The sequence below is a fragment of the Octopus sinensis genome, linkage group LG10, assembly GCF_006345805.1.
Source record: "Octopus sinensis linkage group LG10, ASM634580v1, whole genome shotgun sequence".
Lineage (NCBI taxonomy): Eukaryota > Metazoa > Mollusca > Cephalopoda > Octopoda > Octopodidae > Octopus > Octopus sinensis.
The window spans coordinates 53,784,405-53,807,331 of NC_043006.1; the positions used below are offsets into that span (position 1 = coordinate 53,784,405).

Consider the following 22,927-nt stretch of genomic DNA (forward strand, 5'->3'; position numbering starts at 1 on the left):
TTTGTTTTGATGTGACAGCAGGTGGAAGATAGACGAGTGTGTGTCTTTGTGTATGTGTGAGTGAGTAAAGACGTGTTTTTCTGCTACATAGTTTCTCTTAAATGTTTGTGGATTTTTTTGCAGATTAATTAATCTTTGCACTTTTTATATTTTTTGTACAAAAAATAATCAACGTCCATATATACGCGTATACTTACACCCTGTTACACGCAAGCACCTTGATATTTGTGCCTTCATTGACTTGTTTTCTTTGTTGGATATCTAATCATGCTCTCTGCACACTTGCTTCACGGCGCAACTTACCTCTGTAAGACCACAGGATGGTCACAGTAGACATAGAGAAAGTTTGCCTATCTCAACAAGCCAGCATGTCACATTTTGTTGCCATGCTAAACCCACAGCAAATGTACATGACCACAAAGCCTGACACACTTGGCCTCTGCACTTCTTTTAAGGCACTTTACACAGCATACATACTTTTTCAGTCATATCATTGATTGCGATGCACTCTGTTGTCTCAGCTCCTTTCACTGAAAATCCTCAGGTGAATGTCTTCTGCATTTTATACACAATCCATTACTGAATCATGTGCATGCTCACTTAACACTGCCTCTGAAGGCAAAGCCAGGCTGTGCACTATACACACGAAGCGACATTGAATTACTTAGAACCACTCAAATAGATATCTATCCTGTATACATCACCTCAGATTCTCTTTCCTAGTATGATTTTTCTTGGCTTAACATCACACTTTCCAGTCACAACATTGAACAGTCATCAATTCACATAGTGCACATTCCTGCAATTTTTACTGTCATCAATATTTGGATCTTTTCGGTTTGAACGGCAGTTTTTAACATAATTTCTAGGTAACTAAAAAATTTTAAACTTCGTATACTGGTAGAATGTGTTTATAAAACATCTTTTTCTCTTGGCTTTATTGAGAAAATTCTATAGTTTGTAAGATATTTGTTTTTTTTCTTCAATTTCTGCAATTTCAACCAATCAGTGACGTCTATTGAGTTAAAAAGCATTCTGTGCAGTATGAATATGTCCCTCGTTTAAGAAACAGATTGGGTTTATTTACATTTGTGAAGAAAAAAAGATACCTTCCCCCACCCCTAACCCTAAAAGAGATTGAAATGCAATAGATCGATTCTAGGGTCATAATTGTGGGTGACAATTTCATATGACACCGCTAGAAAAAACTGCCATTCAAACCGAAAAGATCCTCAATATTTTATCCTCGGCAAATTATCTGGAGGTAAAATGATGTAACAAACAGCTACAAATTTCTGAACCAGAATATGAAACTGAATCCACATTTTTCCGCATTGTCAAATAAGTAATTGGCCTAATGCTTTTACCTTTCTTGCACAAAGAGATTAATGAGAATAAATGAACCTCTTAGACCTTTTCAAGTTATTCATGGGTCAAACTTGTTACAGAGGAGAAATCCCATCGTTTTAGCTTAACCTAATTTAGTTAGCAAGAATATAAATACACAACCAAATGTCAGTTGATCTCTTTGGTAATTCAGCTTCTTCTTCATTCTATCAATGATGAAGAAAGAAATCAGCGACTTTATGCAAGGAACAATACAACCCTTACCATTTTTATCAGCCTTACTCTTGTCCCTTTCTCTAGTAGTGGCAGGGATCAAACTAACTACCAGCTATCATACAAAATGGTCTCAAAACCTACAAATAACTTGTGTACCCAAACAGCAATAAAATGTTATTTTCTATATTGTAACGACTAACATTATAATCATCTTCAACATTGTAACAACAAATTTTTTATATTTTTTTATGCGCTCTTTTCAAGCCTAGCCAGGCTCATGGGTACGGTTTCCCAGTTTCTATGGCGTTCCCCCCAGCTGGACAGGATGCCAGTCCATCGCAGTGTTACTCAAGAAACAGGAAGAAAGAGCGAGAGAAATTTGGGGCGAAAGAGCACTACGGGTTGCCTCGTGGAGCTTTAGGTGTTTTTGCTCAATAAACACACACAACGCCCGGTCTGGGAATCGAAGCCACAATCCTCCAACTGCGAGTCTGCTGCCCTAACCACTGGGCCATTGCACCTCCAAACAACTAATGTAATGACATTAAATAAATGGCCATTTTAATGATTGAATAATATTGTTCTTCACTTATTCCAAAATTGGTCTAATGCGTCGTTGTGTTGAGCTTTGTCATTGTAGCTGCTGACTTTGTTGTCGTAATTGATGATTTTCAAATAAAGAATAATAGCCTTCTACCCTCAACTACAAGATTTTATACTATAAATACCATTGTTAAACTTTCATAATTGTTCATCTGCACAATACAATTTGTCAGTGAGTTCAATATCCTCTCCATAACCAAGAGGATGTCAAATGCAAGGAAGAAGGCCGTAATTTTGGAGTAAAAGTAATTGTTTCATGTATTTGCTTTTCTTAATATTTGATACACTTTTGTAGTTAATAGTCAGGTTAATTAAGGAATGTAGTCAAAATAATTAGTGGATCCAAATAGTGACAACATCACACTGGATTCTTTATGGCACTCTACTGTGCACTAGTTTACTTTAGTTCCTTAACAGTTTTATTTGTAAGAAAAACATTTCACTTTCTCATGGGGGCCCCAGAAATGAAGGCAAACCATAAAATGTTTTGCAGATATATCCATTGATCAACCCAAGGCTATAAAAGATGTTATTTGCCCAAAATGTAGAATATAGGACTAAGTCCTGAAGCATATGGCTGCAATATGAATTTCTTAATCACAGCCATATGTATGTGTGTGTGCCTGTGTGTACTATTTGTAATTTTATAATTAATTTTTTTTCCATTGTATTTTCCAGGTCCTTTCAATCAAAAGCATAATGAAGCCATCTAAAATGTATTTAACTTTGGTCCAGATCCTTACACTGACTTGTATTTTAAACCAGCACACTGTCCATTCTGATTTATGGGTATGAAATGTATTTTATGTTCATTTAATTTTTCTTATTTTTGTAAATGATTTTTTTAAAGAGTTGATGGGCAGTGCTCTTAACCTTTGAAGTCCTTCTCATAACAATTGGATTGATGCAATAGATGTCTTCAGCTTGAATATCTGTGGGGAAAGAAGGATCCAAAGTTTGATCCAAATTCTTGCATCAGAGTTGTATCTATTGAAGGTACCCATGGGCAGAAAGCATATTGTGCCTGCCACTTGGCAAAGGCTGTCTTTTGGTCATTATCTTCATGCACACATACACACACACACGTGAAAAATATACAAAATGTTGGATAACATTGTTAGTAGTACAATGGAAAATATTCTCAAATATCATTATTAACATTTAACATCTTAACTCCATACTGACATATTTTGGCTAGATAAAGACTGTCTTCAATGTGTCTCAGTTCTCTGTGGTCCAGATATTCAGGTACGACTTCATAACTCATACCTGAGTTTTCTTTAGTCTCTTTTTGCCATAATTCATGTATAGGTGACTGAAACCTGGGATGTAATTTAACTGTACAATATCACTCAATTTAAGATGCTAGGCTAGCTACAGGGCATAGAGTCATAACTACAAGCATTATTATAGTTATCTTCTCACGGAATTATTCTTCTTTCAATTAGCTTGGAAAATAACAAGTCCCAATCTTGCTTCAAGTCTTCCAACAAATGCTATTATTTAAATTTTCAAAAAAATGCCTCCTTCCCTGTATAGAGATAATAATATATAACAGAAATTTGGCAACCAATTTTAGTTGGTACTGTAAAAACCACAACTATTTTTACTGTGTAGCCATTTAAACTTAGTGACATTTCATAGACAGATCATATTGTTTACTCTGCTTAAATAGAAAAGATTATTCTATTTACATGTTTGGTATAGTTGTAAATATTGTTTTTTATTAACAGGAGAGATTTCCAAATATTGAACAGACATGTTCTCAAGACCTGGTAGTGAAACAATTTGTGAGAAAGTTGCTGTCAAAATTACCAGATGTAAAGGTAATGTAAAAATTTATTCAAAATAAAAAGGTTGGCAGTTAAATCTTATTTTCCTTATTACCTACTATAAAAGTGTTAGAGAAAGCACTTATAAATAGCTTACAATGTAAATTTTCATTTTTGTCTCCTATTTTAATGGCTAATCCAAATTGAAAATTCCACCAAATTTATACTGCTTGTTGTTAGCATCAGTTGTTTGTATCCACTAATAGTATTTGTTCTTTCTAAATGTCTATTGTTAGGCCAAATCTAGGCTGACAATACCTCTTCAAGAAGATAAGCACCCATCTCCTCTTATTGAATTTTGTCCATCCTAGCCTTTCTAAACCTGAATTCAGAAACCTCAGGAAATTAATGATACTCCATATATCACCTGTTGGATTTATTGCATTCACCAATCCAATCTTGAATTTCTTATTCTAACACTGCCAACTTCCTAGAATCTGAAAACAAGCAAAATTATGACAATTTTAGAACATAGAAATACAACTGAAACTGCACTACACTGATCCAGCACCTTGATAGGTACATCCTAAAACAATTGTCCTTGATATCACCTATCTACACATTCTTTCTGACTCACAACTTGGATTCAGATCACTACAGTCACATATCATACTAATCATGAAATTTACACAAAAAATACTAGACTTCCACAACACCAGAAAAAGACCCCTCCATTTTAACTACCATTGACTTCAGCAAAGCTTTTTGACTATTTCCTGCTAGCCACTATAATCAAAATACTCAATGCCCAGTTAAAAAACATCAAAAAATACTTGCTTGCAAAACTATATCTCAAGTCATGAAGCATATGGAGTATTTAAGACATCTGGAAGGCACTTGCCTGAGGTGCCATGTATTAGGATTGAACTCAAATTCATGCAGTCACAAAGCAAACTTCTTAACCACACATCCATGCCTGTGTTTATTAGTATGAGTAACTATTGAAGCAAATCTCTTCCCAGCTAGAAAAACAAATAATACAGAACTTTTACTGATTGTGGGAAAATGAAAAGGATGTAGCTTCCCATTGCAATAATGGATAACTGAAAGTAATGTCCCCTCTAATTCTTTGCTGTAGTTATGTGTAAAAAATTGCTTGTGAGCAAATTTTGTCCTATCTTGCAAAGTATGAGTGCTCCCAATCAAGTAACTGTCTTCAATTTTTAGAAATTTGATTTCATCTTGCAAACCTCGGTTATGAACAATTTTCCCTTTGTGCACTAATTGTAAAACATACACACACACACACACACAGATTAAAGGGAACATTAACTGAAAATATATTCTGGTTAACCTAGCAAAAACCAAAGTCTTAGTAAATAGGAAGGCAGACAAATCACAAATCCCTTCAGGTAGATGGCCTTGCTCAATTTGTAGAAAAGGTGTATGCAGAAACTCCATAAGATGCACCCAGTGTAAGCTTTGGACACATAAAAGGTGCAGCAACATCAGAGGAAGATTAACAGGAAAACTTTTGTATGTGGAAGATGCACATAACCCAAAAGAAGGGTTATTAGATAGTATTAGATAAAGATGACAGGTGCAAGATGGTTGTGTGGCTAAAAAATTTGCTTCACAACTATGTGGTTTCAGTTTCTGTGCCACCGTAACACATACCTTGAGTAACTGTCACTTATCTACCAAAGATCAGATTTACTCCCCTCAACATACTATTGGATTGGTAAAAAAAAGTGCATAGCATTTTTTAAGTAAAATTCATTAACAATATTTAGATATTTAAATATTGTTTTTTTCAAAAATGGATTGTTTTTGTTTCATCTGAGAATCACAGATGGAAATGTGCTTTAAGTTTTTTTCTATTAAGTTATAAGGCACCCAAATATCATAGTAATTCATGTAACAAAGTATTTTTAAATGCTTTATAACGCTCACATGAAGTATGTGGAAAATCTCTGTGACGTCTCACTTTGTGTAACATGGATTATTTTTTATTAAAGTCTCGATTTGTTCATTATTGCTGGCTCTCATAGCAGAATCACTACCGGAACTAGAAAAGAAATTTCGGGTGTGAAAGCAAGGGTTAGAATCAAAGGGCCTTAGAGTAAATGTAGCAAAGACCAAAGTTATAGTAAGCAGAAAGGCGAACTCAGCATACACCCCTTCGGGCAGGTGGCCCTGCTCGATCTGTAGGAAAGGTGTAGGTAGAAACTCCATAAGATGCACCTAGTGTAAGCTATGGACGCATAAGAGGTGCAGCAACATCAAAGGGAAATTAACTGATAAGATAGCTTTCATGTGCGGCAGATGCACAGGGACAATAGACACCACAGATACTCAGAAAACAGATTCCATCACACTCCAGGGGGAGAAACTAGAAGTAGTTCATAGTTTCCGCTACCTGGGTGACCAAGTTAGTAGTGGAGGTGATGCTCAGAGGGTGTCACCACTAGAATACGAATAGCCTGGGCAAAGTTCAGAAAGCTCCTACCCCTACTGGCAACAAAGGGTCTCTCACTCAAAGTGAAAGGTAGATTGTATGATGCATGTGTGCGAACTGCCATGCTTCATGGTAGTGAAACATGGGCTGTGACTGCAGAGGACATGCGTAGACTTGAAAGGAATGAAGCTAGCATGATCCGCTGGATGTGTAATGTCAGTGTGCGCGCACGACAGAGGGTAAGCACCCTGAGAGAAATGCTGGACATAAGAAACATCAGATATGGTGTGCAAGAGCGACGCTTGCGATGGTATGGTCATGTACTGCGGATGGATGAGGAGAGATGTGTGAAGAAGTGCCACTCCCAAACAGTTGAAGGTATCAGGGGGAGAGGTAGACCCCGGAAGACATGGGATGAGGTAGTCAAGCATGACCTCAGAGCGTTGGGCCTCACTGAGGCAATAGCAAAGGACCGAGATCTCTGGAGATATGCTGTGACTGCAAAGACCCGGGCTGCTTCCTGCACCAGTTCCGCATAGCCCCTGCCCATTCAAAGTACCTTGGATTCCAGAACATCCCGCTGTGCTTGAGGAGACCTGTTGAGTCAAGTACATGAACATCGAAATAAATATCAATGGAAATAGTAGTTGTGATACCCATGCCGGTGGCACATAAAAACCACCATCCGAACGTGGCCGATGCCAGCGCTGCCTCGACCGGCTCCAGTGCCGGTGGCACATAAAAAGCACTAACCGATCGTGGCCGATGCTGGACCCCCCTGGCACCTGTGCAGGTGGCACGTAAAAAGCACCCACTACACTCGCAGAGTGGTTGGCGTTAGGAAGGGCATCCACTTGTAGAAACTCTGCCAGATCAGACTGGAACCTGGTGCAGCCCCTGGCTTCCCAGACCCCGGTCGAACCATCCAACCCGTGCTAGCGTGGAAAACGGACGTTAAACGATGATGATGATGATGATAATGATATATAAAACATTAACAGAATGAGAAAAAAATCCAAGATTTCAGAACATTTATAAAAAGAAGGTCTTACAGCTGTTTCCAGGATATTTTATATATCCCTTCATTGGAGATGGTGCGAGAGAATGGTTAAGCAATAGTTATTCTAGAGAAGATATGAAATAAAAAGTGAAGTGGAGGAATGAAAACAGACATGAGATATGCAGGGATATTGTATCTGCAGTTCTATTATTTAAGCAGAATGGTATACATATAAGTTATATGTACACCATATATATATATATATATCATTTTCTTGTCACATGATAAAACAGATCATGTGATTAAACATCACCAATTGAAAAACACTGTGAACTTTTTTACTAACCCAATATTTTTCATTTAATGTTTGGGGTAGAGATCTTTCCTCTATCTATGCCGACCCAATGTTGTTACCATATAACGTATATGTATACCATTCTGCTTAAATAATGAAACTGCAGATACAATATCCCTGCATATCTCGCATCTGTTTGTATTCCTCCACTTCACTCTCTATGTGGAAATTGGCAAAAATCGACATTTCTAAATTACCCCCACCCCCATTTCCTTCATTTTTAACCTTTTTTCAGAATTTTTTTTTCAAAATATGCAGAAAAATACGGAGATTATGATTCTCAAAACAATTTCCAAAAATCTTTGTAAAATATTTCTTTTAGAATTTTTTTTTCCTAAATATGCGGAAAAAATTTCAAAATATTTCTGTAATTACAGTTTTAGGGTTAGTGTTGGGGAAAAAGTCAAAATTGAAGAAGTTGGTGGGAAAGTGGGGAAAAAAATTTCACAATACCGATATTTGGCAATTTTCCAGAACTTCCGTATCCAAAATCGGAGATTTATGGCAAAAAAAAAAAAAATTAAAATAAACAAATTTGTGAGAAAATGGGGCAGGGAGGACGGGCAGAAGTCATTCCCAAATATTAGTACAATTAACAGTTGTAAATATTGTTTTGCAGCAGTCAACAGCTAATCAGGAAGAATCTCAAAAGAAAACTGACTACGAATTATTTTTTGAATTGTCAATTACTGACCACAAAATCCTACATGAGTTTGTGAATGGCCAAACCAACTTTGATGATGTTGTAGAAGTATTGTCACATATGGTCAAAGATATAACACCTTTTAATAGTAATTATAGTGGCTCAACTTACTTCAGAGAATATTTTGTGGACTCAGTTGAAATGGTATGTATTTTTTTCAGATCCTTCCAGATGTTTTATGCTATAAACATTTTCTTTTTCATCATTGAGTACAAACAGAGACTGAAAGATTACCTATTAGAAGAATGGATGAAAATAAATGACAATGGTTTATTATTATGATAGTTGGATAGCAGGACTTGAGTATTGTGTGAATGATAAAAAAGAAAGGAGTTCCATTGGCCACAATAATTTTTGTAATTAGTTAATAATAGCGAAAGAGCAGCATCCATGGCCTTCTTCATGACTTTTGTGAGTAACAGGAGAATGGGTGCAAGCTACTCTCAGACCTAAGACCAACCTAAATGACTGCAACAAAGGGGACTCTGCTAAAACCACCCATGGTCCAGGTGGTGATGTTAAGCTGAGCTATTAAGTCTACCAGCTGCTAAGAAGAAGAAAGGTCCCTTCGGCAGGGTTCTACACAGTTTCTGTCTATTAAATTTGACTTTGTGAAGTTGAAGCGATAGCTGGAGATACTTACCTGATGTACAGTGCAGTTGGACTGAACTTGAAATCATATAGTTGTGAAACAAACTTAACCACATGGTCATGCCTGCACATGTAAGGAGTTGGGGTATTGACAGAAAACATGGAAGAATAGAAGAGAATTCAACAAGCCAAAACAATTAGAATGAGGGATTGTATGTAATGTATTGTAAGGGACAATATAGCTCACTGAGGACTGGTGTGATAGTATGACTCACTAAGGACAAGTGTGACAGTATGGCTTACTAAGGTCAGGTGTGACGATATGGCTCACTGGGGACAAGTGTGACTGGCTTGGCTCAGAAAAGTGAAGGTTTGAGTCATTGTCTTCATCTTGAGATGTTGATTTCTTCTCTTAGCTCTATGTTGTAAAGTTGCGTGTTACTTCTGCCTAGTGGGTTTGTTTATACAAAGCTCAGCCTTGATTAAACAAATGATGAAAAACATTCCATGTCATTTTATATATCAAGGATTACATTGTTCAGTGTGATGGTTGCTATACCTTGCTGTAAAGTGACCATATATAGGATCTATAGGAGATAATTACACGTTGTTAATTACAGGATATAACTTGGTGCTTGGTTTAGAAGCAGGTTAATATTAGATCGTCTAAAGCACAACATGAAAGAAAGAAAACCTTCAGTTGTCCTTATTAATGAAGAAAGATTCATTTTCCTTCGTTAAAATAAACTTTATGATACACGCGTCAGAAGTGTGGCGGTCTACAACTACAACACACCAACAGTATGAAACAAGTAGAGGAGGGAGCCTCTACATAGTCACTTGAGTTGCTGGCAATAACAATCAAATCTCCCTCAAATCATACCCAACCGTCTTTAAAAAAAATTACACTTGTAGTCATGTATATACAAAGAGAGATTGAGCAAAGCTGGAATGCCTTTGATCGCAGGGCTAACGTGGAATTAAGCAACAAAAGAACAAAAACAACCAGCAATGAATATCTATAATTCTTGGTTGTCTGATGTAAAATGGTGGTGGTTTCCAGAGAAATCTGTTATTTGCTTATAAAAATAAAAAAAAAAAAAACATAAATAAAACTAAAGTAATCTAAGGGAGACAACTTGCACTTCAAATATGAAATAGCTGATTACTTGACTTTTTTAAAAAGAAAATAAACACAAGTACAAGTTCGTTTTTTAACAGAAAAATTTTTAAACTTCCCATAGACTGCTTTTTGTTTCATTAATTTTTTTAATTACCTTTTCGTTTCTTGATCATCGTTTTTGCAGAGAGACATACTAACAAGATGATTTACGTCTTGGTTCAAAAAATTACGATTTTAATAACATTTCAAGTCATCATCATCATCATCATCATTTAACGTCCGCTTTCCATGCTAGCATGGGTTGGACGGTTCAACTGGGGTCTGGGGAGCCCGAAGGCTGCACCAGGCCAGTCAGATCTGGCAGTGTTTCTACAGCTGGATGCCCTTCCTAACGCCAACCACTCCGAGAGTGTAGTGGGTGATTTTATGTGCCACCGACACAGGTGCCAGACGAGGCTGGCGAACGGCCACGCTCGGATGGTGTTTTTATGTGCCACCGACACAGGTGCCAGACGAAGCTGGCGAACGGCCACGCTCGGATGGTGTTTTTATGTGCCACCGACACAGGTGCCAGACAAGGCTAGCAGACGACCACACTCGGATGGTGTTTTTATGTGCCACCGACACAGGTGCCAGACGAGGCTAGCAGACGACCACGCTCGGATGGTGTTTTTATGTGCCACCGACACAGGTGCCAGACAAGTATCAGATATTTATCTTCATCATTATCATTTACTGTTCATTGATATATATATATATATGTATGTATCTTTTTTTTTTTTTTGCAGTGTTTTCTTGTTGCTGTATGTGTGATAATAGCCACCACTTTCCTGTTTAACTTGTTTACAGCAAAAAGGATCTCGAAACTTATAGTAGTGACGTTTTTTATCAATATTATGTGGAATTGGTTCTATCTGTATGAGGTAATATATTTCATGATTAATACTTGTAAACTATTATATTGCATGTGTGTGTGTAGGTGATGGCTGTATGTGAATGTGTGTGTATGTGTTTGGAAATGTGAATATGTGTGAGCATACATGTTTTCTGCAACTGTATGTTATAAATTTATGGTGTATGTATCTTTGTCCAGCGACTCACATGTACCTTGTCTCTTTTGCATCATTATTTATTTTCAAATATTATTATTATTTTTATTATTATTATTATTATTATTATTAGGTGGTGAGCTGGCAGAATCGTTAGCACACCGGGCAAAATCAGTGTATCCTAAGTTCAAATTCCACCAAGGTCAACTTTGCCTTTCATCCTTTTGGGATTGATGAAATAAGTACCAGTTACAGACTGGGGTTGATGTAATCGACTTGCCCCTTCTGCCGAAATTTCAGGCCTTGTGCTTATAGAAGAAAGGATTATTATTATTATTATTATTAGGATGATGAGTTGGCAGAATCATTAGCACAGTGGGAAAAATGTTTAGCAGCATCTTGTCCATCTTTACTTTCTGAGTTCAAATTCCACAAAGGTTAACTTTGCCTTTCATTCTTTCAGGGTCAATAAAATAAGTACCAGTTGATTACTGAGGTCAATGTAATTGACTTTCAAATTTCCCCAAACTTGCTGGCTCTCATGGATTTCATATGGAATTTGCTCAAATGCTTAGCTATATTTAATTTATGAAATAACAGAAGAATTTCAATGCACTTGTCATTGCCGCACGGAGGCAATGACAAATGACTGAGACCTTTGATGATATGCCATGCTTAAGAAGACCCATCAAACCAAGTGAAATCACAGTTGTGTCTGATGCCAGTGTCACGTAACTTGCCACCTGTGCCGGTGGCACATGAAAAAGCACCCATTACACTCTTGGAATGTTTGGCATTAGGAAGAACATCCAGCTATAGAAACCGTGCCAAATCAGATTGGAACCTGGTGCAGCCCTCCAGCATACCAGTTTCAATCAAACCATCTAACCCATGTTAACATAGAAAGCAGATGCTAAATAATGATGATGTCTATATACAAAAGATTACAGCTCATTTCCCTTCATGGTATAAAGTTAATTAAAGGTTACCTTGAGCATGTAAGTCCATTGGACTGGTTTCCATTACATATAAGCAACAAAGAGTACAGGGCTCTTTCCTGAGTGGGATGCTATTCCACTACAAGATTAATCCTCACCCCAACCCCCAAATACTCCTGGCACTCATTTCAGCAGAGTAAATGCCTTGCTCAAGAACACAACATACCACCTGGTCCAGGAATTGAACCCATGACTTTGTGATTGTGAGCCCAACACTGTAAGCATTAAGCAACATGTCTTCACTTATGGCATCATCATCATCATCACCCTATAACATCTGTTTTCCATGCTGGCATGGGTTGACATACAAACCAAATTTTGTTTCAAATCTTAGCACAAGACCAGCAGTTTTAGGAATGGGAGCAAGTCAATTACATTGACCCCAGTGTTCAACTGGTACTTACCTTATCAACCACAAAAGGATGAAAGGCAAAGGTGATCTTGCCAGAATTTGAACTCCAAATATAAAGATCCAGAAGAAATGCAGTTAAGCATTTCATCCCACGTGCTGACAAGTCTACCAGCTCCCACCTTTTATCTTACAAGTATTATTAACTCTTTTCTCCTAATGTTGACTATCACTAAGTTTTGTTTAACTTTATAAAGTTAGATGATTTTCCTTAGTTTATAATTTAATCGGTCTTCATGGTGGGGATAATGAAGTTCTCATATTCGCACAAAATCGCAATGAGTATTTCTACTATGCACCTCTATATAGAGTGGCTATTGAGAAAACTCAACAGGAAGACCCTGTTAGGTCAAGCATCCAGTCAATTTGACACTGTATTTAAATTATACCTTTTCTGTTGCTACTGTTGTTGCAGTTGTTTAGCCCCAGGCCAGTTCTGAGATTTAGCATGCTTATGTCAAAGGCATTCCAACCATGGCCAATCAAGCTTTTTTTTCTTTTTCAGACAGTGTACCTATTTGTTAAGATAGTAGATGCGATTTGAGAGATATTTGGCTCTTATTTCTAATTGATCAAGTGACCACAGACTCTCTCATTGGCTGGTGCCTAGTTTGTCAACATGGTATTTATTTTGTCATTCATAAATAAAGAAAACTATAAGTTGAATCACGCAGAATTTGAACTCCCAAGTCATAACTCCAAACTTCCTAGCAGCAAATATTAATTCTGGCATGCTTATCTCTGTGGAAAATCTCAACCAAGCAGTAATCTGTAATATCTTAAATTTAACAATCCCATTTGATCATAATCAAAATTTTAATTTTACAATTCTTTACTATTAACAATTGCTACTTTTAATTGACATTTATATCTGTATTTTCAGGAGGAAAAAGCAAAAACTTATCATGCTTTGCAACAAGGACCTCCTAAAGGCTGTGTAAGGGATGACAAGTCTTTTAAAACACTGCTTGTAGAATGGTTTTCAGTTCAAAAAGATGAATGTCTAACATATCTAGTTTATGTTGATATAAGTCCGTTTTTCAGAGTACGCCCTTACGAGGTATGTATATTATTTCATAGTCTTTGGATGGGTTGAATTTTTTCTTGAGAATATCTTTTACTTTTTACTTGTTTCAGTTATTAGACTGTGGCCATACTGGGGCACCGCCTTGAAGTTTAGTCAAATGAATCAACCCCTGTACTTTTTTTTTATGCCTGGTATTTATTCTATCAATCACTTTTGCCAAACCACTAAAATATGGGAATGTAAACACACCAACACCAGTTATCAAGCAGTGGTTGAGGGCAAACACAGGCACAAGACACATACACACTCACATATGCACATGATGAGCTTCTTTCAGTTTTTGTCTATCAAAACACTCACGAAACTATGGTCTGACCAAAGCTATAGTAGAAGGACTGTTGCAATAAGTGCGTAAATCTGAGAGGGGAATATGTTGAATAAAATCATAATTAACCGATTCTCCTGCATTTTCTTTAACCCAAAGCCAAGAACTTTTCAGCAGCCCCCCTCCCCCACGTATATATACATGCGTGTCTGTATGTGGGTGTGTTAGCATTTGTTCTCACCACCATTGCTTGACAACCTGTGTTGGTTTGATTATGTCTCCATAACTTAACAGTTTGGCAAAAGTAACTGATAGAATAAATAAAAAGAAAAAAGTACTGGTGTTTATTTATTTAACAACATGGTGGTGCCTCACCATGGCTGCAGTCCAACAAAACAAGTAAAAGAAATGGTAAAACTTAATCCCCTTTATAAAATGCATAAACCTTAAAGCATTTCATGTTCCAAATCTGACCCCTTAGAGTAATCTTTTATCATTTATTTGTTTCAGTCATTACACTGCGGCGAGGCTAGGGCACTATCTTGAAGAAATCTTAAGCAAACAAATCAACCCCTGAACTTCTTTTTTTCTTTCTTTCATTAAGCCTCGTACTTATTCTATCTTTTTGTTTTGCCAAACTGCTAGGTCACAGGCATAAACAGGCCAACACTGGTTGTCAGATACTGGTGGGGAACAAAAATAGTTACAGAGACACACACACATACAGATGTGTATGAGTGTGTGTGTGTGTGTATATATATATATATATATACTAGCAGAATTGCCCAGCGTTGCTCGGGGCTGAATTGCTTGAAAGTACTGTTAATGATTGCACTGAATGATGATGATTATTCAGGCAAATATTGATATAAGTCTACGGTGGGAGATAAGGACTTAACGATAAAACGTGTGCCATTGCATTGTTTTGGGGGAACCAAATTTCTGATGAGCATTATAGGGGCACCAACTTTAAGTTTGAGAAAGTGTGGTGGTAGTCCGGGGTGCTCAAAGGAATTGAGTACCTCTATTGGATAGTTGATGACGTCCTCTGGGTCAGGAGTTGTATCGATAGACTGATATACATAGACTTCCCCAGGAATGAGTTTTAGCATTTCATCATTAATATGGTGAACAGTTTTATTCCTCGGGGCCAGTATAGCCTTTTTTCCAATCCAATCCATATTCTGATAATTAGCTTGTAGATCTGGGAACACTGCATCTCTGAGATCAGAAGGCGTCTTAACAATGGTACAAATGGAATCGATGGCAACATTACCATTTTCATCCCCTGGTATTTTGCCTTCGCCAAGTGCAAGGAGGGTGTGAGGAAATGCTGCTGATGTGATATTACGTCGCATATGAGCACGCATATTGGTGTGAAGTTTGAGAGTTACTTCCCTTTATTTAAAAAAATATGCATCAAAATGGAAAAAAATGATGGTAAATTATTTGTAAAATCATAGACTCATCGTAGACGCGCGCTAATACCCAGAAGGGCTCAATATGAATCACGACTATAAGATACCCGGTTTTGGTTAAACTGCATTGCAAAATGTGGGAGTAGTTAGGAATCTAAATCGGAGTAGACAGATACACAACCTTTCTTTTATATATAAATATTTTCGTCCTAAAAAACTTTGTATGGATTGAATGGTTACCTCTATGGAAATATATACACGCACATTATACATACATGTGTGTATAGATGAATATATAAATACATTTAAATATCTATATACACTTTTGGGCGATCTTTCTTTTTCTTAGAGATAACTTTAGATCTTATATTCGTCCTAAAAAACTTTGTATGGAGTGAAAGGTTACCTCTATGGAAATATATACACACACATTATACATACATCTGTGTATAGATGAATATATAAATACATTTAAATATCTATATACACTTTTGGGTGATCTTTCTTTTTCTTAGAGATAACTTTAGATCTTATATTCGTCCTAAAAAACTTTGTATGGAGTGAAAGGTTACCTCTATGGAAATATATACACACACATTATACATACATGTGTGTATAGATGAATATATAAATACATTTAAATATCTATATACACTTTTGGGCGATCTTTCTGCTACTTGGATATAGGTCTTATATTCGTCGTAAAAAACTTTCCTGTCACACACTCACGCACACGCACACACACACACACACGCATCCTCACACACGCACACACTCACACACACGCACACACACACGTTAGCTTACGATTTTATTTATATATTTGCGTGTCTATGTGTGTAAAGAGGAAGTGGGAATGTAGAGTGAAAGAGTCACTCACTACAGAAAGTGAATTACTTTCACTTTATTCATTGCACACTGTGTGTGTGCGTTTGCATGTGCTGTATCCCACACTAAGAGAAGCATTTAACTCATACACCACAATGTGAGTTTTCTCTAAATTTTGCTTAATTGGGGTTGAAATTTTAAAAAGTGGACCTGGCACGACCCGATGCATTCTACTCTTAAAAATGCTAGGTAAATTGTAATTGAAGAAATCCTATATTGTAGATTTCTATAAGTGACAAAGGGAGGCAGATAAAATCTGCCTTTTATAATAAGAGATACGAGGGGCGTTCAATAAGTAATGCCCCTGACCCACTTCCCATAGCAGTAGAGCAACGAAACTTGGCACAGTTATTAGTCTTTTTCTACATAGGAACCACCCAGAGTTACGCGTTTCTCCCGTCGTTTGATGCGGCTCTGGAGACCGTTTTTGTAGAAGAACCCAGCTTGGTCCTCCAACCTCAACGTGACTTCAGAAATCAAGGCTGCATCATCTGGGAAACGCTTTCCTTTCAAAAACAACTTCATGATTGGGAAGAGGTGAAAATCAGAGGGTGCAAGATCAGGAAAGTATGGGGAGGAGTTCATAGCCATACGCCTGTGCTTCTGATCTGGCGACAAGCGAGTTGTGGACCAGAGCGTTGTCCTGCAGGAGGATGCCTTTGCTGATCTTGCCCCGCCTCTTGATTTTGATAACTTCTCTTAATTTCCTCAAAAGTGAAGCATAATAGGCTCCTGCAATTGTGGTACCCTTTGCCAGGAAGTCTGTCATCACTACTCCGTCCTGGTCCCAGAAGACTGTGAGCATGACCTTGCCAGCGGAGGGCTGCACCCTTGCCTTCTTTGGAGGGGGTGAGTCACGGTGCTTCCACTGCATTGACTGGGATTTGGTCTCTGGATCATCGTGATGAACCCAGGTTTCATCCTGTGTAATCAGTCTTTTGAAAAATTTTGACTCATCTTCTTGGCACATCTCCAAATTCACCCTCGAGCACTCGACGCGTTCTTGCTTCTGGAAAGGCGTGAGCAACCTGGGAATCCATCTGGCAGACACCTTTTGCATATGCAAATGGTCATGAATGATAGTTTCCACAGACCCGGTACTAATCTTGACCTCATGGGCTATTTGGCGAATAATTATGCGTTGATCTTCCAAAATGGCAGCCTCAACTTGACAGACAGATGCCTCATCAATGGCAGAAGGGGGCGACCAGATCTGGGAGCTGTTTCCACAGAGTTCCGACCATGTTTGAATTCACGATGCCAGCGTTTTACAAGGTCATATGATGGGGCATCATCACCATAAGTTACTTTCATTTCATCAAAAGTCTCCCGTGGTGTGCGTCCTTTCAAATACAAAAACCGGATCACTGCTCGACACAGGCTCCATTTCACACTTGACTCGGTTCAAACACCTGTAAATCAGAAACCACAATTAATTCAGATCTGTAATTTGCCACTTACTCTATAGAGATATAAATGATTGCACATGCAAATTTTCAGCTAGATCAAACAACTGCAAGTGGGTCAGAGGCATTACTTATTGAACGTCCCTCGTATATATATGATTCGCTACTACTCAATGAACGAGAACGTGAAACTCTGAATAGCAGTTTTTTGTGATATTTTTGCAGCTTTAATAATAAAGTATGTATACACACACACACACACACACACACACATATGTATATATCATTGAGGACCCATCATGGCAAAGTGGCTGAGTGAAACACACGCTGTGACTGCTGAGGACATGCATAGGCTTGTAAGAAATGAAGCTAGTATGTCTTGGTATAAAAGATGGGCTACAGCAAATATTCTGTTCAATACCACAGATTTGCTTGTCAGTTGTTTGACCTTAACCAGCTGAACATGTCCCTTAGTGGCTGACAATATGTACATCTCTGGTCACGAGCAAAAGTAGTGGGGGGAGCATCATAGCTATGTATTGAGAGGAATTTGGAGGGGCTTTGGATAATTCACCTCTGGAAACATAGATGTTTTGTTCAACATTCTTAAACAACCCTTATTCAGGGACCTTTTGAGCATGATGGGCTACTCGCATGTGCCTGGTGTACTCTTATCAGATAGGTAGTCATGATTGGAATACTGGGCTTCATATATTTTACCTCAGTCCCACTTTGATGGCATGCACTGCTCTCTCGTTCAGTAATAATAATAATATAACACAAAAGTTAAAAGAAATTTAATCTTATTTTTTGTATGTCTTTTTTTTATTTTCAGGCCCTAAGCATTAGTATGACCAATATTATATTCAAACCGTTTCAGTACATTGGACAGCATATTAGCACCTTCATCCGTGATATATGTGCACCTCTACCACTTTACATGCAGCCAATCATAATATTGCTGATGTTCTTTTCGATGCTGGTTTCGCTGATGATCCTAAGTGGTTACTCTTTTTCTACCTTCTTTTTCTCTATCAGTAAAAAGAACAACAATGACAACAACAAGGACGTTCTCAACAAACTTCTACAAAAATTGGAGTACTTAGTATGTGTTTTTTTTTCACTTTTACTAGTATTTTAATTAGCCTCTTTGTTTACTTTCTGTTCAGTTTTTGTAGCAACTCTGAGTATATTACACATAAACATACACTTTGATGATTATATACATAACACACACAAGCACAAGTTCATCACCAGCACCATTATCACACAAACCATTATTATCATCAACACTTTGTCATCATTGCTAAAGCAACTGAGACACCTCACATCAGTAAAACCCCAAAATGGAGGCATGACAAACTTGTCTCCTTCAAAAGCACCAACATTGATATATATAAATGAAACCCATTTTCAGTGCTATACCTTAAAAACTCAGGAATTTTAATAAACTTTACAAATGGTTTCATGTCACAATCTTTGCTGATCTTTTAACCAGGCAGTGGCTCTCATGGCTACTGATCTTAACTGATTGGAAGTGTTACCATGTACATTGTTTTGTCTTGATATAAAAGATGGTCTACAGCAAATATTCTGCTCAGTACCACAGATTTGCTTGTCATTTGTTTGACTTTAACCAGTTGAGCATGTCCCTTAGTGGCTGACGATATGTGCATCTCTGATCATGAGTAGGAGTAGTGGGGGAGCATCATAGCCATGTGTTGAAAGGAATTCTTAGAGGTTTGGACAATTCACCTTTGGAAACATGGGTAGTTCATTCAACACCCTTAAACAATCCTTATTCAGAGACCTTTTGAGTGGGATGGGCTACTCGACCAGAAGAAAATTCTACCTGGGCCCCACCTGCAAGGTTATGCGCTGTTTATCTTGATATGAGATCACCATGTCATGCCCATATGGTTGTGATGCATGTGCCTGGTGTACCCTTTTCAGACGGGTAGTCATGATGGGTATACTGGGCTTCGTATATTTTACCCCAGTGTCACTATGATGGCATGCACTGCTCTCTCTTTCAATAATAATAATAATAATGACAGATACTCATATGGAAGACATGTTAGTGTTCAGCTTTGCCAAACGATGTTCACAAATGATTTGTTTGTAGTGATCAAATGTAGGTGCTGTACACTAGCTCACTCTCTCTATTAAATTGTTATTGCCTGAACAGGTACATGGTGTGCCACACATCAGGTGTTGAACTGATTGCAGAGCAATGTGCGATGAAACAGTTTGCTCAAAAATGCAACACACCACCCAGTCTTGGAATTGAAGCCACAACCTCACAATCATGAGTGCAACACCAGGCCATGTACCCTCGCTAATAATAATTATAACGAACTTATTGTTTAGAGTGCTCAAATACACTATAACTTATAAAAAAAAGTAAATTATAAATTATATAAAAAAGTAAATTGTAAATTATATAAAAAAAAGAAATCACCATCTGATTGATGAGTAAACCTTCATTGACCAACATTCTCTGTCCACAGTCCACCAATGCACTGTCTCCTCTCCCTGTCACTTACAACATATCATATAATCACTGGTCCATTAAACATTATCTCTTCTCTCTGTCACTTGTAAAATATCTGTCCATGATTCTTGTTTCTCTGAACTAATAAACTATGTACTTAGCTGATCACCATTTTACCTATCTTTTCTGCTCTCCTTACTTCTTCTCACACTCCAATTTTTATACCAATTAAATCTTTCTTCCCTGGAATAGCTGTCCTTGGGACTTCCACTCCTTTCCACATTTTCCTTAACCCTTTAGCCATATTTGGCCCAAATATTTTCTTTGCTTTATGTTCAAACTGGCTAGATCCAGCCTGTCACATGTCGTCTGCAATATCAATCTAAAAATAAGCAATTACTTCATAAAATTCTTGAAATTACAACATCATCATCATCATTTGTGCATCCATTTTCCATGCTGGCATGGGTTAGATGGTTTGACTGGAACTGATAAGCTGGAGAGCTGCACCAGGCTCCAGTCCATTTTGGCTTGGTTTCTACAGCTGGATGTCCTTCTCACCTTACTGACAGCATCTCTGTGCATGGCTTGTACAGCTTTCACAAGCCACTCATCTATCGCTAGCCCCCTTAGAGCCTATCATATCACACAGCAGGATAGTCTATCAGAGGCTTCCTCTAGATCAATGAATACCAGATATAATGGTTTATTCTTAGCTAAGTTGCAGTTGCCTGACCATGAAAATAGCATCAGTAGTGCTTCTCCCCAGGACGAAGCCTGACTGCATTTTGTCTAACCTAATTCCGACCCTAATTAATTAGGTTATAACTCACTCCATAATTTTCATCAGCTGGCCCAAGAGTTTGATGCCTCTATGATTGCTTCTAAGGCATCTCCCTTACCCTTGTAGCAGCTAACAATAATGCTGCTACACCAGTCACTGAGTATTACACATTCCTGGACTATGTGGTTTGGAAACAGGTAAAGGCTAGCTTCAGGAAACATATCTAGCTGAAGAAATTCTAGCACAACAAATCTTACCTGACCCATGCAAGTCTGAGAAAATAGGCATTAAAAATGATGATGACTATCACACAAAAATTTACGATACAAACTAAGAAATATTACATTTCTATATCCTCTCATCCACTTCTATCAACCTACGCGAAACAGTTAACATCTAAAAGTTGGTTGTTTTTTTAATACTTTGATCTGTAGCATTTACCATTCAGTTTCTGCACTTTTCCAGTCTAATGTCACTCAACTGATATTTTCCAAATAACTCTGCAGTACTGGTTTAAGATTATTCCTTATTTTTCTGATATACTTCTTTCAGGATAATTGTTTCTTTGCTTATTTGTTGATATACATATATGTGCAAATATACATCTACATACACATGTATTTTCAGGAAGACAACCAACCAACTAAAGATCAAATCGAAGATGTTGCATCATTATTAAAGAAATACATAAAGACCAGTGAAGACTTAAAATCTTTGGAGGACAAAAGTAATGACTCGGCCATAATGGCTAGTGGTGATGCTGATCTTATGGCTACATAAGGATCCTTATTTAATATCAGCAGTGGCATATATAAATATGGCTAAATCAATTAATCCTACTAATAATGAAATAACAGCCAAACCTGGACAATATGTACTACCATTGAAATATTATGTAAAGTGTCTGATTGAGAAAATATGTAATAAGAATGCAAATACAAGCTCTAAGAAGGACCCTTGAAAAGGAAAAAGCTCAAACTGACAAAAGCATTAGAGTATCACCAAGAATGGTCACTGTTGATTCTTATTACATTGTTGAGCAAGAATACTTATGACTTACATTGCTTGAGCAAGAATACTCACGACTCGGTTATGTTAACAGAATATGTTCCCAAAATGCATGACGTCTGCACTGATGATACTCAGTACTGTCCAGACCCATTATCTAATATTAGCTAGGGTTGGAAGCACATTGTGCACTATTTTCAAAAATAATCTCAACCTGCCTGACTTCCTTTACTCAGCTGTCTCCCATATTTTCTGTGTACATTGGCTACCTAAACCCATGCTACTCTGACTGGATATCCATTTGTTCTGTGTCTTCAGCCTCACCTACATGTTCTGCACCAACTTGTCACTGATTTCATTTCTAGGTTGGTTTCAGCAGCCTTTCTCATACTCTTTTTCCTTCCGGCCAGCACTATTAGCTTGACAATAGGAGTCATCAGTTCTCTTTGTATTATGTGGCAGCAAGCTTTTACTACTTTAAACTTCTCCAACAATATAAATGGACAACAGAGTGCTTGAATAAAGAAAGGTAAATTAATTATTTTATAAAAAAAAAACAGATCACTTTTGATATGTTACAATTTGTTACACATTACAACTTCTGACCCTAGATGTGCTGCCTCCTTTCTCTGCCTTTTTGATAGATACACTAGTGGTCTCTGTTCCTTGGAGTTAGCTACTATTGTACCACTTTCTCCTTTCAAACACACCCAACTCATTCATCTCACCTCCTATCAGCACAGTACATCCAGTACATTAGTCTTCTGGAATTCCCACTTCACACATTTTTCTGTAACTGTTTACTTGCATCTATTGAAGAAGTACATTAACTACATCAATCTTTACAGTCTCAGAAAGCTTGTAAAGGTCAGAAGCAAAATCCTTCCTCCAGATTAATATAATAAGAAAAGAAAACCCATTGGTTGAGTGTGATATTTCATCCACTGTTTAGA

At 37.4% G+C, this 22,927-nt stretch overlaps 2 protein-coding genes across 5 annotated transcripts in view; both read left to right on the forward strand.

Annotated features, from left to right (window-relative positions):
• LOC115216732 (chloride channel CLIC-like protein 1) overlaps positions 1-22,465 on the forward strand; it is a 22,674-nt gene extending 209 nt beyond the window's left edge. For 2 of the 4 annotated variants that reach the window (XM_029786277.2, XM_036506688.1), the window contains exons 2-8: positions 2,845-2,955; positions 3,900-3,992; positions 8,371-8,598; positions 10,957-11,091; positions 13,508-13,684; positions 18,524-18,793; positions 21,594-21,974. In XM_029786277.2, coding sequence (XP_029642137.1) covers positions 2,866-2,955; positions 3,900-3,992; positions 8,371-8,598; positions 10,957-11,091; positions 13,508-13,684; positions 18,524-18,793; positions 21,594-21,746 — 1,146 coding nt within the window. In that variant the 5' untranslated portion in view covers positions 2,845-2,865 and the 3' untranslated portion in view covers positions 21,747-21,974. Of the gene's footprint in view, positions 1-2,266; positions 2,412-2,844; positions 2,956-3,899; positions 3,993-8,370; positions 8,599-10,956; positions 11,092-13,507; positions 13,685-18,523; positions 18,794-21,593; positions 21,975-22,211 lie in introns of those variants that run through there. The other 2 variants (XM_036506689.1, XM_036506690.1) reach the window with 2 other exon arrangements.
• The window catches only part of LOC115216338, a 49,918-nt gene continuing 49,272 nt past the window's right edge, over positions 22,282-22,927 (forward strand). The window contains exon 1 of the mRNA XM_036506692.1: positions 22,282-22,503. The gene's annotated coding sequence lies outside the window, so the exon portion shown is untranslated. The remainder of the gene's footprint in view (positions 22,504-22,927) is intronic.